Genomic DNA, 16,845 nt, shown 5'->3' on the forward strand with positions numbered 1-16,845 from the left:
TATCACAATTTCCCCTGACCACCACCACTACCTCCTCTTCCTGCCCCTCCTCCTTCTCCTGTTTTTGTGGCATTGATAGAATAAGCTAATTTGATAAAAAGTGACTGAGATTTTTTTTTTAAAGATTTTATTAATGAGAAAGATAGGAGGAAAGAGATAGAGAAATAATCAGGTATCACTCTGGTACATGTGCTGCCAGTGATTGAACTTGAGACCTCATGCTTGAGAGTTCAGTGCTTTATCCACTGTGCCACCTCCCAGACCATACTTTCTGAGATTTTTTTAAAGAAATGTCAAATCAACATTCACTGTGATAAAAACTGCTGTATATTGGGCTATATTTGCCATACAATGTCATACTTTTGTGTAGAAGATAGAGTATCTTTATTGGGGTCTGTGTACTTTAATAATACTTAAACTTATTGGGAGGTTTTCAGTAGAATAAACTTCTCAGGAAGATAAACATTCAAGATACAATAAACTTAGAGCTTTCGACAAGCTCTTGCTTTTTTCTCTTTCTGGTTTCCTTTTACTAGTTAAATTGCAGCATCAACAAAAGCTTAGCCTTAAGTCGTTAGCATTTCATTTTATGGATTGGACCTCTGTAGTTCTTGATATCTTAGCAGTAACTTAAGACAGAAAAAGTTAAATGGAAGGATGTTGTTTTGTGTAATATGTTTAAACTCTGCATACTTAGAATTCTTAGAATAATCATATTAATAATCTTTCATTGCAGGTCATGTGAAACTAACAGACTTTGGATTATGCAAAGAATCTATTCATGATGGAACAGTCACACATACATTTTGTGGAACGATAGAATACATGTGAGCTGCATGTTGAAAGAAATGAAACTGGTTTAGGGGATAACAGCTATCTTTTACCTGGCCTAAGGAATAGTTACATTTTCTGTAGCATCATTGGACTTCATATTTTGTTTATAAAAATTCTAACTAAGGTGATATGCAAATAGATGCATTTTTAACTTTTGTTGTTTTTCTCATTGTAGGGCACCTGAAATATTAATGAGAAGTGGCCACAACCGTGCTGTGGATTGGTGGAGTTTGGGAGCATTAATGTATGACATGCTGACTGGAGCAGTAGGTGCACAGTTAAAAACTGCATGCATATATTATTGTCTATGCTGAGTAGCTATTGTATGTGCTGAATAGTTACTAAGTAGTTGTTAATGAATCAGGAATATATTATTCCTGTGATTTTTGAAAATCTTATCATTGAGGTTTTCTTTATTTAACACTAGTAACGTCTTCGTAATATATGCCCTCCTTTTTTTTTTATTTGCCTTATTTTATTTTATTTTATTTTATTTTATTTACTTATTGATGAGAAAGATAGGAAGAGAGAGAAAGAACCAGACATCCCTCTGGTACATGTGCTGCCGGGGATTGAACTCGTGAACATGTCTTGAGAGTCCAGTGTACCACCTCCCAGACCACCGCCCTCTGTTTTTTAAAACATTTCATTTAAATGATCAGTGTCACGTAACTCTGTGAAACAGTTGTAAAATAGATACTGTTCTTATTTTACTAATGGTGAAACTGAAGCATAAAATTGTACGGATCATCCACAATCACATAGAAAGTTAATGGTTCCTTTCAGATCATTGACATTTCCTTTATCCCATTGCTTAAAAAATACAGCTTTTGGGAGTAGGGTGGTAGCACAGTGGGTTAAGCGCACGTGGCACAAACACAAAGACTGGCATAAGGATCCCGGTTTGAACCCCTGGCTCCCCACCTGCAGGGGAGTCGCTTCACAAGTGGTGAAGCAAGTGTGCAGGTGTCTATCTTTCTCACCTCTTTCCTTCCTCTCTCCATTTCTCTATCCTATCCAGCAATGACAACAACAATAAAACAACAAGGCAACAAAAGGGAGTAAATAAATAAATATAATTTAAAAAATACAGCTGTTGAAAGTAAAATAAACAGACAAAAAAAATGTCGCAGTTTAGTCTTTAGCCCGTTTCATGGCCTGCATTTCTGATTTCTATACATAAGTGACCAGTTTAAAAAATGGATAATTCTGTTATTTGAAATTTGATTTTTTTTTTTTGTATACTAATTTTTTTTTCTTTTTTCTTTCTGATTTACTCACAGCCCCCATTCACAGGGGAGAATAGAAAGAAAACAATTGACAAAATCCTCAAATGTAAACTCAATTTGCCTCCCTACCTCACACAAGAAGCTAGAGATCTGCTTAAAAAGGTAGGATTCTTCTTGGACTGGGGATGTGGCTGGGCAGTATCACAGACACACAAGACTGGGCTCATTCTTGACACTACATGAAAAAAAAAACTTAAATAGATATCAAACCATAGCCTTCAGTTATTAGTATTTAGATAGAATATAAATTTTAAAAGATATAGTTTTTTTAAAGGCAAAATACAGATTTGTTGGTTTGAAGATAATTAAAAAAAAAATTATTGCACCAAAGTAAAAGACTCTAGGGTGGGTGGGGGGAGAGTACAGGTCCTGAAAAAGTATAACAGAGGACATTGTTACGTGGAAAACTGAGAAATGTTATGCATGTACAAGCTTTTGTATTTACTGTTGAATATAAAATATTAATCCCCAATAAATTTAGAAAAAAAAAAGGAAACAAACAAAAAACTACAGTTGAATCTCAGCACCTCATAGGAGCACAATACCAAAGGAAGCTGCACAGATGGTATAGCAATACTGTAGTGACTCAGACACACACACTCTCTCTCTCTCTCACACACACACACACACACACACACACACACACACACACACACAGTCTCTATCAAAATAAAAAAGGGAAGGGAAGAAAAGAAAAAAAAATAGAATTGAACCCAAGAGCAGTGAATTGTAAAATTAAAAAAAAAAAAAAAAGATTTTATTTTCATTCTCAAATAGTATTTAGTAGTCATAACATATAGCACCAAGTATCCTTCCTTTCTCTTTCCCTCTCTCCCTTCCTTTCTTTCTTTACCGGAGCACTGATCAGCTCTGGCTTCTGGTGGTACAGGGGACTAAACCTAGAATCTTGGAGCCTTTGATGTGAGTATCTTTGCATAACCATTATGTTATCTATCCCTGGCCTAGAAACAAGTTTTCTAAGACAAAGTAGAGAAGCAGATCCTATAAAGAAAAGATAATGGGTGGGGTGGGGATAGATAGCATAATGGTTGTGCAGAGTCTTTCATGCCTGAGGCTCAAAAGTCCCAGGTTCAGTCCCCTGCACCACCATAAACCAGAGCTGAGCAGTGCTCTGATAAAAACAAACAAACCAACAAAGATAGTCAATTTGAGGTCAAGTTTATCACTTTTTTTTTCTTCCTAAAGCTGCTGAAAAGAAATGCTGCTTCTCGTCTTGGAGCTGGTCCTGGGGACGCTGGAGAAGTTCAAGTAGGGATTATTAGCATGTTTAGTGGTTTGAGGGGAAGATAATGCAAATTTTATGTATTTGTGAAGATTGTATATAGTTGCTTATATGTAGAGCTTATTTTATGATTGGTAACTTCACATAGGCAGTTAATTTGCTTATCCAACAAAGTCTATTTGTGCTTTTATTTTCTAGGCTCATCCATTCTTCAGACACATTAACTGGGAAGAACTGTTAGCTCGGAAGGTGGAGCCCCCCTTTAAACCTTTATTGGTATGTTAGTATCAAAGCATATAGTTTAAGAGACCTGGTACCTTTTTAGAGTAAGACAGTATGAGACAGGAACTTATTAATAGTTCAAAAACTTTATTTTCTTTCTGTTCTTCCCTTCAGTCAGTGAGTACTTGGTTCTAGCTGATAAGCCTCAGGCATGAAAGCCTTTTTTCATAAATACTAACTCCCTGGCCTTATATCTTTGTTCTGTACAATATTTCTCCTTTTATTGCCAGCAGTAATTAATGACTATGCTAACTACTTTTAATATTTTTTAAGTTGGTTCCTAATACCTAGGTATTTCAAGTTTTTGTGATTATGATAGCTTTTGGAGTTTGTTTTGTTTTGCTTAAATTCAGCCCTGTTTTAAAATTGAATTCCTGAGATTTTTTTTTTAAACCAGAGCACTGCTCATCTCTAGCCTATGGTGGTACAGGGAGTTGAACCAGGGACTTTGGAGCTTCAGGCATGGGAGTCTCTTTGTATAACCATTATGTTATCTACCCCTGAAATACATGGTGAGAGAGATAACTCATAAGCAAGAGATTTGCATATGTGAGGTCCCAGATTTGATCCCTGGCACCATTTGTGCCGGAGCTGAACAGTACTCCACCCCTACACACACACACACTCCCTCCCTCCCTCCCTCCCTCCCTCTCTCTCTCTCTCATCAAAATAAAAAGAGAGGGGAAATATATTCTTCAGTGGTAATATTTTCTTCCATCTCTCTCATGAAATAAATATAAAATCTTTAAAAAATTTTACAATGTGGGGCTCAGGTGATAGCACAGTGTGTTAAGTGCACATGGCGTGGAATGGCGTAAGGATCTGGGTTCGAACCCCCGGCTCCCTACGTGCAGGAGGTCACTTCACAAACAGTGAAGCAGATGTTCAGGTGTCTCTTTCTCTCCCCCTCTCTGTCTTCCCCTCCTCTCACCATTTCTCTCTGTTATATCCAACAATGACATCTATAACAGTAATAATAATAACCACAGTGATAAAACAACAAGGGGAACAAAAGGGGAAAAATAGCCTCCAGGAGCAGTGGATTTGTGGTGCAGCAATAATCCTGGAGGCAAAAAAAAAAATTATAATGTGTGTGAATTAATTTACTATGATTACTCTAACAAATACCACAGGTCACTTACAAAGTGGAAATTTAGGCTAGGTGGTGGGGCTAGGTGATAGGGCTAGGTGGTAGTGCACCCACTTGAACACACATGCTACAATGTGCAATATCCCAGGTTCAAACCCTCATTCCCCACCTGCAGGGGGAAAACTTCATGAGCAGTGAAAACAGTACTGCAGGTGTCTTTTTCTCCCTCTTTATTGCCACCTCTCCTCTTGATTTCTCTTTGTCTCTATCCAGTATTAAAAGGGGGGGGGAGGGGAGCGGGCAGTGGCGCACTAGGTTAAGTACACAAAGTACGAAGCATAAGGACCCATACAAGGATCCCAGTTAGAGCCCCCGGTTTTCCACCTGCAGGGGGGTTCGCTTCACAAGTGGTGAAGCAGGTCTGCAGGTGTCTTATCTTTCTCCCTGTATCTCCCAACACTCAATTTCTCTGTATTATCCAAAAAAAAGGGGGGGGCTTAGACTATAAAAAATTAAAAATAAAACAGAATGGAAACTTCTCTGTGTTCTGATGAACCAGTGTTCTTGTGCATGGTGACGTGTGCTCTACTGGATGTGCCACTGTACAGCCCCTAGTAGTTTTTATTTTATTACAAATCTGCAGTGGCAGCCTCCTTACTGAGAAAATTACCTCTGAAAAGGATTTAGTCAGTTGAGTATGCATAGTGAAATTTTGTGAGTGGGGAAGATGTTTAAATTTTAAAGACATTTATTTGTTTTATGATTGAGAGATTGAGAATTAGAACATATTACCACTGTTGTAGCATACGTACTATTAGGGACTGAACCTGGGGCCTCACACTGTAAGTTCTATGCTTCTGGTTGCAACATTTGGGTTTTTAATAGGAATAACATTTTTAAAATCTCTTAATACATGTTAAAAATCTAAGGATGAAACTTCAGGTATTTAAAATTTTAAAAAAATATTTATTCCTTTTGTTGCCCTTGTTTTATTGTTGTAGTTATTGATGTTGTTGTTGGATAGGACAGAGAGAAATGGAGAGAGGAAGGGAAGACATAGGGGGGAGGGAAAGACACCTGCAGGCCTGCTTCACTGCCTGTGAAGTGACTCCCTTGCAGGTGGGGAGCCAGGGGCCCAAACCGGGATCCTTCTGCCGGTCCTTGTGCTTTGTGCCACGTGCACTTAACCCACTGAGCTACTGCCCGACTCCCAACTTCAGGTATTTTATACCTGTGTGTATTCTTAGTCTGTGCTAGTTAAGACTATTCTGATATTTTATTAAAGTCAGACTTTGTGTAAAGAACTCTATCTAGAACCTCCTCTGATATATGCATTTGACTGATATGTATAATGTATTCATCATTTTTCTAATTATTTTGTTTCGTATAAAGCAATCTGAAGAGGATGTGAGTCAGTTTGATTCAAAGTTTACACGCCAGACACCTGTTGACAGCCCAGATGACTCAACTCTCAGTGAAAGTGCCAATCAGGTCTTTCTGGTAAGTGAAAGAATTTCCATATAGAAGTGAAAAATTTGGGGGCCAGGCAGTGACACACCTACACCTGGTTGAGTGAACACATTACCATACACAAGGACCCGGGTTCTAGCCCTCACTCCCACCTGTTAGAGGGAAGCTTCAGGATTAGTGAAGCAGGTCTTCAGGTGCCTGTCTTTCTCCTTCTCTTTTCTCAATTTCTCTCTGTTCTGTCAAATAAAATAGTAGAAAGGAACAACAACAACAAAAAGCCACCGGGAGTTGTGGATCCATAGTGCTAGTACTGAGCCCCAGTGATAACCCTAGTGGCAATTAAAAAAAGAAAAAAAAATTAAGCATGAGCATGGGCCCTTCAGTGGAAAAAAAAATCATTTTTGCTTTGAAATTAATATAAATAACTTGAGGATATATATATATATATATATATATATATATATATATATATATCCTTTCCTCTCTTTTCTTTCTTTTTAAATATTTTAATGTGAAAGATAGAAGCAGAGAGAGAAAGAACCAGATATCACTTTGGTGCTTGTGCTGCCAGGGATTGAACTCAGGACCTCATGCTTGAGATCCAGTGCTTTATCCACTGTGCCACCTCCCGGACCACTCTTCTCGTCTCCTCCCTCTGCTATTTTCTCTCTTTCCTACATGTGTTGTTTCTTGGTGTGCCACTGATTTAAAATGTTTGGCTTAGTCTACCAACAGGAAATCACATAAGCCATAACTGTAGGAGAATAGCTCACAAATAACTATTTTATTCCTGAAACAGTTTACAGTAACGGGGATTTATTATATGGTAATGGTGAATATTTGGCATCAGATTAGATCAGCTCATGGGGTAGCACATAAATTTATCCTGATTATTTTGCTATGTGTTGATTTATAATTTGTATGAGAAAAATGAAATTTTTAGATTTTGATTAAGAAAATAGTTTTCTCTCGGAAGCTAAGCAGGGTCGGGCCTGGTTAGTCCTTGGATGGGAGAAAATAGTTTTCTCTAAAGGGCATCCCTGCATGTTATTTTACCTAAGTGTCATATGTGCTTATATTTTATTGATATACTTATGTGTCATATGCACATCTACTTCATTTCATAATTGTATTTCTTGCCATTTTATTTTGTATTCTTTGTCATTTGTTTTTGATTCACTGGATAAAATGAAATATAGGAAAAGTAATCATTTGAAAGTTGAATTTTTCCCTCATTTGTTTTTAAATTTACTGAACTTGTTGCCAACTTAATTCTCAAACTTATAAAAAAAATACAGCTCACATAACATGCAGTAGTATTGTATTATTTGGAGTGGAAAGTAAAATTTAAAGTTAATTATCATAGTGCAGTATAATTTTGACTAATAGCAGTGAATAGCTGTAATACCAAAAATGTATGGTTATTAATGATAGCAGAATAGAGCATGTATCGAATATACAATTTTATAGTATTTTTGGTCAAAAATGGTAGATGAATGCATGATGTTAAATTCTTATTTATATATGATGTTAAGTCACCGTCCTCCTTAGTAAGATGTTTTATGATCAGTTATGGAATTTGACTGAATCACTTTAATTATGGCAATGCTCCCCCCCATATATATGGAATACACAATTTGTATCCTTTTTTTTTAAAAAAAATTAATCTTTATTTTTTGGATAGAGACAGCCAGAAATTGAGAGGAAGGGGGAGATAGGGAGACACAGAGACACCTGCAGCCCTGCTTCGCCACTTGTGAAGCTTTCCCTCTGCAGGTGGGGACCGGGGACTTGAGCCTGGGTCCTTTGCGCACTGTAACGTGTGCTCAACCAGGTGCGCCACCACCTAGCCCCTTGTATCCTTTTTAACAGAGACCTTAACTACTGAGTTTCACAAATTTGACAGTTTTTCCGCAGTAAAGTACTGGGTGTTGGAGAAGTCATGGCATATTTTTTCTATGTTTACACAAAAATGTGCCATGACTTTTTCCAGCAATCCGACATCTCACCTAGCTACATATAAAAATCTAGAGTTATACTTATGTGTGTGTAGCAGGTAGCCTTATGCATATGTTGAATATCACCTGGAGTGCCTTTTCATTCAGATAGAAAGGGAAAGACAACAACACAGCATTGAGCTTTCTCTGATGGCATAGTAACTTCCATGTGGTGCGAGTATTTGAACCTGAGTTATGGACTTGTGGCACACTCCCTGCCCATTAAGCTATCTCTCTGTTCCCAGTGATGCAAATGTTATATAGCTAAGTTTTGTTTTTTCTTTTTCCCACACAGAGGGTAAGGCAGAGAGAAAGAGAAGGCATGATGCCACAGCACTGTTCCACAGTTTGAATCTTCCTCTTTGCATGGTGCTTCCATTTTTTGACCCGTGGGCCCAAACCTGATTTCTTCACTCATAATAAAGTGTAACTATCATCTGGCCCCCTCATCCCCTTCACCACCATAGTAAGTTTTTGTCAGTTAGTTTTTTTGAATTTGTATAATTACTTAAGTTGGTTAATTAATGGGCACAAGAACAATTCATTTGTTAGGTTGCATCCATAATTTTAAAAAATATTTGTTTATTTATTTATTCCCTTTTGTTGCCCTTGTTATTTTATTGTTGTAGTTACTGATGTCATTGTTGGATAGGACAGAGAGAAATGGAGAGAGGAGGGGAAGACATAGAGGGGGAGAGAAAGATAGACACCTGCAGACCTGCTTCACTGCTTGTGAAGCGACTCCCTTGCAGGTGGGGAGCCAGGGGGCGAACTGGCATCCTTACGCATGTCCTTGGTGCTTTGAGCCACCTGCGCTAAAACCACTGCGCTACTGCCCAATTCCCTATAGCCAGAATTCTTTTTTTTTTTTAACTTTCTTTTTTTTTTTTTTAATATTTATTCCCTTTTGTTATAGTTACTGATGTCATTGTTGGATAGGTCAGAGAAATGGAGAGAGGAGGGGAAGACAGAGAGGGGGAGAGAAAGAGACACCTGCAGATCTGCTTCATCACTCATGAGGTGATTCCCCTACAGGTGGGGAGCTGGGGACTTGAATCGGGATCCTTCCGCCTGGTCCTTATGCTTTGTGCTTAACTCACTGCGCCACTGCTCGACTCCCAATATAGCCAGAATTCTGTACATACTTAAAGTAAACCACTTTACAGATTAATAATAAAAATTACATCCCACTTTTTTGGAGATTGAGTTTGTGCTAACTTTAGTTCAATAAGTATTTCAGTTCCTATCGTGGAATTTAAGGAAATTCATAGATTATTAACTCATGTCTTGGTAGTTACAGTGTTAGCCCATTGAAGCATGAGGAAATTCTGTAGTCTACATGTAACTGAAATAGAATAAAGTCCTTTTTGTTTGTTTTATTTAAAAAATTATTTTATTTTCATGAGAGAGAGAGAGATACAGAAAGATAAAGAGATTAGAGCACTGCTCAGCTCTGGTTTATGGTGGTGCTGGTGATTATACCAGGCAGCATGGAGCCTCAGGCATGAAAGTCTTTTGCATAGCCATTATGTTCATTAGTTACTGAAATAATAAACAGGAAGATTGGAGGGCTTATTTAAAATGGATATTGACTACCGTCCAACTCCCTATTTTATTTATTTATTTATTTGTTTAAATATTTATTTATTCCCTTTTGTTGCCCTTGTTGTTTTTCATTGTTGTTGTAGTTGTTGTTGTTGATGTCGTCATTGTTGGATAGGACAGAGAAATGGAGAGAGGAGGAGAAGACAGAGAGGGGAGAGAAAGATAGACACCTGCAGGCCTGCTCACCGCTTGTGAAGCGACTCCCCTGCAGGTGGGGAGCCGGGGACTCGAACCGGGATCCTTATGCAGGTCCTTGCTCTTTGCGCTACGTGTGCTTAACCCGCTGCACTACTGCCCGACTCCCTATTTTATTTTTTTATGATAGAGTGAGGTTGAGACAGAGAGTGTAAATAGATTTTTCTCATTTAGTCACTTGGTACCAGGATCTCTCTGAAGATCTCAAGTATGCAGGTCAGGCCCTCTACCACTGAGCCACCTCCCTGTCACAGAATTCTCTTTTTACTTTGGCTTAGTAATGAGAAACTATTTAGGGAGCAAAAATCTAAGTTGCATATATGCATGTTGCTAGAACATTTTCTTTGCATTTCTATTTACAGTTAACATTTTAATTTCTGTTATTCATATGAAAAAAATGGACGGAGAGTTGTTTGCTGGCAAATGGAGTTCAGTAGAATTCTGCTTTCTTGAGGTCTGTGCCTCAAGAAGTGACTAGAAAGAACGTAACATGTGAAATGAGATGGGAAAGTAGATTAGTGGTTTCAGGTACCATTGTCATATGGTATGTCAAACTTCACCACCACCAAATCATTGTGAATTTCCTTAATGTATATGACAAAATGCTGTCCTTTAATCCATTGTTACTCTTTTTTTAGGGTTTTACGTATGTGGCTCCATCTGTACTAGAAAGTGTGAAAGAGAAGTTTTCCTTTGAACCAAAAATCAGATCACCTCGAAGATTTATTGGCAGCCCACGAACTCCTGTCAGGTATTTCAGACTTTGCTATTCTCTCTCTGTCTCTCTTTTTTAATGCTACAAGAGTGTTATTTAATGAATTTAGGCCATGTTACATAAATGGAAGGTAAGATACACTTTCTTTGACATAAGCATAGCATCTATGTCTTCTTGTATTGAAAGTGACTAAATTGTGATTAATTTATGATAATATGTTATATAGTTAATTTCCCTCCTGAAAGTAAACTGCTGTACTGGCAGATGTCTTATTGATCTAGTCATTCAGCATTTACTATATACCAGCAACTGTGCTGCATAGTAGGGACATATGATTAACACAGAATTTGTTCTTTTGATGAAGCTTATAACTTAGTGAGGATCACAGTAAACAAGGAAATACAATAATATAATTACAAGTGGTGTCAAGTAATATATATATGTATATATATATTTATATATGAAAGTGGATGTGTAGGGGACAAAGAATAACAAAGGGGCTTCTATTCATGACAGTCAGAAAAAGACCTTTATTTAAGTAACGTAAAAATGAAGAGAGTCAGCCATACCATAAATAGAAGTACAAGGGTGTTCCAGGTAGAAGAGCTTGTACAGAAACCTCAAGAGAGGGAAAATACTGGGCCACTTCTTGGAAATGAAAAGGAGGTCAACATTCTGGAATGTGGTGGGTGAGGAAAGAAAAATGGCAAAGGTTTGGAGAATACTTTATTTAAAATGTGCTGAGAAGCTATTTTAAGTGTTGGAGGTAAATGATCTTTCTGTAAGATTAAAAAGTTTACTTTGGGGCCAGGTGGTGGTACACGTGGTTTAGCACACATGTTACAATGTGCAAGGACTGGTTCAAGCCACTCCCCACTCCCACCCACTACCTGCAGAAGGAAAGCTTCGTGAATGGTGAAGTAGTGCTGCAGGTTTCGCTCCCTTTCTTTCTCTCTTCCATTTCCCCACTTTGCCTCTTTGTTTCCTCTTAATTTCTCTACCTAATAAAAATGTTTAAGGTGGTCCGGGAGGTGGCACAGTGACTAAAGCACTAGACTCTCAAGAATGAGGTTCTGAGTTCAATCCCCGGCAGCACATATACCAGAGTGATGTCTGGTTCTTTCTTTTTTCTCATTAATAAATAAATAAAATATTAAAAAAAATCTTTTTGTTTACTTTTATTTATTTTTATTTTGATTATGCCAGTGAGATAGAGAGATGAGAGCACTGCTTCACCATTTTATGCAATCCCTGGCATCAAACTCAGGGCTTATACATACAAGTCATAATATACTTTGCCTACTAATACCTAAACTCATTCACACACACACACACACAACTGTTTGTGTGTGTGTGTGTATATTTTTTCTCTTTTTCTTTCTTTCTTTCTTTTTTTTTTTTTTTTTTTGAGAGTTTTTATGGCGGCAATTACAGAGGCAAATAGACCAGTTAGTATGTGCTTAGCAATTACTCTAGGGTAGAGATGGCTTACCTCTTGCTCTTACATTTGTATTAGTCCAGAAAAAAAGAAAGAGAAATAGCACCTCATTCCTTTTGAATGTAAGGGAAATATTTCTTGTTGAGATAATTTCTTGAGACAAATGAATGATAGCTCTTCCTTGCCTTAAAGCCCAGTCAAATTTTCTCCTGGGGATTTCTGGGGAAGAGGTGCTTCAGCCAACACGGCCAACCCCCAAACGCCTGTGGAATACCCAATGGAATCAAGTGGAATAGAGCAGATGGATGTGACAGTGAGTGGAGAAGCTTCAGCACCACTTCCAATACGACAGCCAAATACTGGGCCATACAAAAAACAAGCTTTCCCTATGATCTCCAAACGGCCAGAACACCTGCGTATGAATCTATGACAGCAGTGCTTTTAATGAATTTAAGGCAAGAAATGGTGTGGGGAAGGGGATATGTGAGCATCCCAAAAAATGAAATACGAAGACTCAAAAAATGTCAGTCTTGAAGAGTCAGTTTCATTACATAGAATACTTTGGACAGAGGAAAAACAAGGATTTTTTAAAAAAAATCAATCAATGGTGCAAAAAAAAAAAAGGAAAAACTTAAGTAAAATAGTATTGCGGAACTCTTAGGCTCGTCAGTTAATTGATTCCTAGCGACATCTTCTCAACCGTATCAAGGATTTTCATGTTGATTGTTCAAAACTGACAGTATTAAGGATAGGATGTTGCTTCTGAATCACTGTTGAGTTTTGATTGTGTCGAAGAAGGGTTATCCTTTCATTAGGCAAAGTATGAAATTGCCTGTAATACTTGCAACTAAGGACAAATTAGCATGCAAGCTTGGTCAACTTTTTCAGCAACATGGAATCAAAGACAAAAGAAACTTATTTGATGTTTTACGTGCAAATAACCTGGATTTTTTTTATATAAATATATATTTTTCAAATAGATTTTTGATTGAGCTCATTATGGAAAATTTCCCAAACTTTAAAATGCGAAATTATTGGTTGGTATAAAGAAAGCCAGACAACTGTTTCTTCTCTTGGTGAAATAATAAAAATGCAAATGATCATTGTTAACCACAGCTATGGCTTGTTTGAGGGGTGGGGGTGGACCTGGAGTTTATTTTCAGTAACCCAGCTGTAATACCTGTCTGTAATACTAGGGGGAAAAGGATCTATTTAATCATTTTTACTTGCAGTACTGCTGTGTGCTAAGCTTAACTGGAAGCCTTGGAAATGGGCATACGTTGTATGTCCTTGGTTTCATCCTAGTCCTGGGCCTGCATTGCACTGGAAAAATACTATCATCTGTTTTGTACCAGTATTTGGTTCAAGATGCCAAATGTTTTCAGCCCATGGCTGAAGAGGATGAAGAGAGGATAAAATGCATACAGAAGGAGGTGAAGTGAAAGAGGGAGATCCAGGGGAAGAGGGTGTTGCTATAGTCCACTCTCGATGTCTAATCTCTATAGCAAACTGGCAATGTTTTAAGTTTTACTTTTTTACTATTTTTGCTGTCTACTTTCCTTATTATTTTTTAATAGTTTTAAAGGGAAAAAAAAGTACACTTTTTTTTTTTTCCTTTACTGGGGCTACATTTTCTGACTGTAAAAATATTTGATGGCCTTTTGATGAATGTCTTCCACAGTGAATGAGAAAACTTAGTGACTTAATTTAGGAAATATGTTAACAAGACACTATGTTTTTGAAATTGTAACAAAATTTACACAAGTGATACACAGGTACAAAAGCATAAAAAATAAAGGTAACTTTACCTTTCTTAAATACTTCCTGCCTTAAATATAACATTTCCATGACTAACTGGTGAAAGGGTTTAAATCTGCAGAGCTTTATAAAAAATATTTCAGTGCATACTGGTATAATAGATGATCATGCAGTTGCAGTTAAGTCTTATTATTGTCTCTTTTTGTTTGTCTTTTATGTCTTTAGTCTGAGTATGCAAAGTCGATTTGTAATGCTTTGCAATCCTATGATTTAAAAAAAAAAAAAAAAAGATGCTGCTTATTGTGTTTTTCCAAGCCTCTTTGAGCCATAGGATCCAAGCCATAAAATTCTTGATGTATGTTGAATTAAGTCAGAAAAGAGCAAAGCTTTACCTATCTAAATGACAATTCAAATGAGATGAGTTGAAATCCTATGACATAAAGCAAAAGTAGAACCATCAAAAAAATGATTGGTATTATGACTTTGTGGCAATAAATGAAAGATTTGACCAGAGTTCATATTTGGACAGAAAGCCCTTTTTATTTTTTACTTTCATTTTGTAGATCGTTCTGTTTTGAACCTCCTCCCTTATTGCAGCAGCTTATTGCAAACTTATGTAGCTAGTAAATTAGAAGCTACAATAATAAGGGCAGAAACTGTACTTAAAGTTTAAATCTTTGTTCTATAATTTAATGTTTAAAAAAACAGACCCCTCCAAAAAAATGATGGTGGTTTATATAGATGCTATTTCAGACTGTAAATTGCATATGCTACTCTTGTACTTGTTTTCTTATGTGTTTATTAACTGTAGTCTTCCCTGCCTGGCCAAATTCCGGTGAAATTACTGCACCAAAATATTTTTCCTTGATTTCATTTGCTAGTAACATTTGCACTGTGATTGGCTGGCTATAACAACACCATAGTTAAAACCATTTTCATAATTAGTACTGCCAGAAATAGTGGCAAGCATTGCAACTTTTCTGCATAAAAAGCATTAATTGCACACCTTCCATCCACACAAATACACAGTTTTTCAAACTTACCAGTAAGTGAAATTAATTTCCTGTACTGTGATGAGTTCATTGAGAAGTTGTGTTTTATATATGGATATCTCTATTATGACTGTGAAAATGCGTCAAGTGCCACTTCAGTGTCACAGACAGAAAGCACACACCTATGCAATATGGCTTACCCTATATTTATTTGTAAAAATCCAAGAGTAGTTTAAAATATATGATGTCAATATTACTAGTTTTGAGTTTTTAAGAGGGTTCTTTGATTATTCCAGGTAAGTGTATAAAAGAGATTAAGTGCTTTTCTTTCATCACTTGATTATTTTCTTTAAAATCAAGCTATTATAGGATATTTTTTTACTTTATACATGGTTTTTTAATTAAAATATAATCATGAGAACTAAAGTTTACTAATTTTGATTTTATAAGGTTTGTAGCATTACAGAATAAACTGGGATTTATAAACCAGCTGTGATTAACAATGTAAAGTATTAATTATTGAACTTGAACCAGATTTTTAGGAAAATTGTTATTTCTCCCCCCCTTATGATCTTTAATTATTTGAATCCTATAAAAATTTTTTTTCATACTATTTTTGGAAAGATAATTGGGGGGAGGGTGCATGTATGATACTCCATAAATTCAACATTCTTTAATATAGACAATACATTATTATTGCTAAGCTGCATCTTCAATAGTGTTAATATACTGAGCCTTGGATTTTATATTTAATATAGGACATAACTATTTTGGTTACCTAGATATATGGTTCCTAGCTTACAAGGGCTAGACCTAAGATTATTACCATGATAATGTTGAATTTATGAAGAATGGATTTTGTGGATTTGAAAATGGTTAATTTCTCAAAAAACATCCATGTCCAAACATCTACCTTTTTTTCATAGGAGTAGACACTAGCAAGCTGGACAGACTAATCATAAAAAGTATTTGACACACATGACCTGTGGTTTGTTGCTGATTGATTCTTATTTGATTCTTAATTTACCACTATACCACAAATATCTCAGTGGATTATCTGAAGTAATATTTGAAAGATGGGTTCATCTGTGTTTTTGTTTGCTCTTTCAACTATTATTTTTCTCCTTTTCCAATTTGGCTTTGCATCTATCAGATTAAATAAATTCTTCAGCTGCCTTATTAGGAGTATTATGAGGGTAACACCTTTTCTGCTTTTCATCTGTATTTAGTTTGCTGTATTATTTGATTTTGGATTGAATGAATGTAAATAGAAATTAAATGCAAAATTGTATGAACATAAAATAGAAGTGATTTTTTATTACCTAAGATAGGAAGAAATAAGTTAGCATTCATATGAGGTATGCAAATGGTTTCAGTAAGTTTTTTTCACTAACATATCAGATGTGTTCAGGTTCTTATATTTAATAAACTGTATATGAGGAATGACAGTTGTAAACTTTCTTCTGAGAAATTGAAGCTTAAATGTCTAAGAAGTTCTCTCTTTTTTATATTAGATGTTACACATCTGTAATTTCCAGTTTTTGGCACATACCACTAGTTGATTTGATCAATGAAATTGATACCACTGATGAATGGCTACCCTGTGCTGATTTTTCTGTACTTATTTTAGAGGGAAGAGGGAGAGAAGAGAGGGTGGGAGAAAGAGGAGGACACCACAGCACTGTTCCACCATCCATGGAGCTCCCCTGGTGCTATCCATGGTGTAGCCTTGTGCCTGGGCTTGAACCCAGGGCATTCATTGTACATGGTAAAGTGTACACTCTACCAGCCTCTAACTTTTTCTTTTTTCTTTTTTCTTAATGCCAAGGAATGAACCCAGGGCTTCACAAATGGGTAATACCACTGAACTACCTCCTGGTTCAGATTTTTTTTAAAAAAATTTATTTCTTTATTGGGGAATTAATGTTTTACATTCA

The 16,845-nt window shown here is 36.5% G+C and overlaps 1 protein-coding gene across 5 annotated transcripts in view; it reads left to right on the top strand.

The window, feature by feature from the left end:
• Positions 1-16,845, top strand: part of RPS6KB1 (ribosomal protein S6 kinase B1) — a 62,739-nt gene that overhangs the window by 39,519 nt on the left and 6,375 nt on the right. For 3 of the 5 annotated variants that reach the window (XM_007533659.3, XM_060203855.1, XM_060203856.1), the window contains 8 exons: positions 737-827; positions 1,010-1,100; positions 2,118-2,225; positions 3,330-3,392; positions 3,565-3,642; positions 6,131-6,238; positions 10,644-10,756; positions 12,351-16,351. In XM_007533659.3, coding sequence (XP_007533721.1) covers positions 737-827; positions 1,010-1,100; positions 2,118-2,225; positions 3,330-3,392; positions 3,565-3,642; positions 6,131-6,238; positions 10,644-10,756; positions 12,351-12,588 — 890 coding nt within the window. In that variant the 3' untranslated portion in view covers positions 12,589-16,351. Of the gene's footprint in view, positions 1-736; positions 828-1,009; positions 1,101-2,117; positions 2,226-3,329; positions 3,393-3,564; positions 3,643-6,130; positions 6,239-10,643; positions 10,757-12,332; positions 16,352-16,845 lie in introns of those variants that run through there. The other 2 variants (XM_060203853.1, XM_060203854.1) reach the window with 2 other exon arrangements.

Source organism: Erinaceus europaeus, chromosome 12, assembly GCF_950295315.1.
Source record: "Erinaceus europaeus chromosome 12, mEriEur2.1, whole genome shotgun sequence".
NCBI classification, from domain to species: domain Eukaryota; kingdom Metazoa; phylum Chordata; class Mammalia; order Eulipotyphla; family Erinaceidae; genus Erinaceus; species Erinaceus europaeus.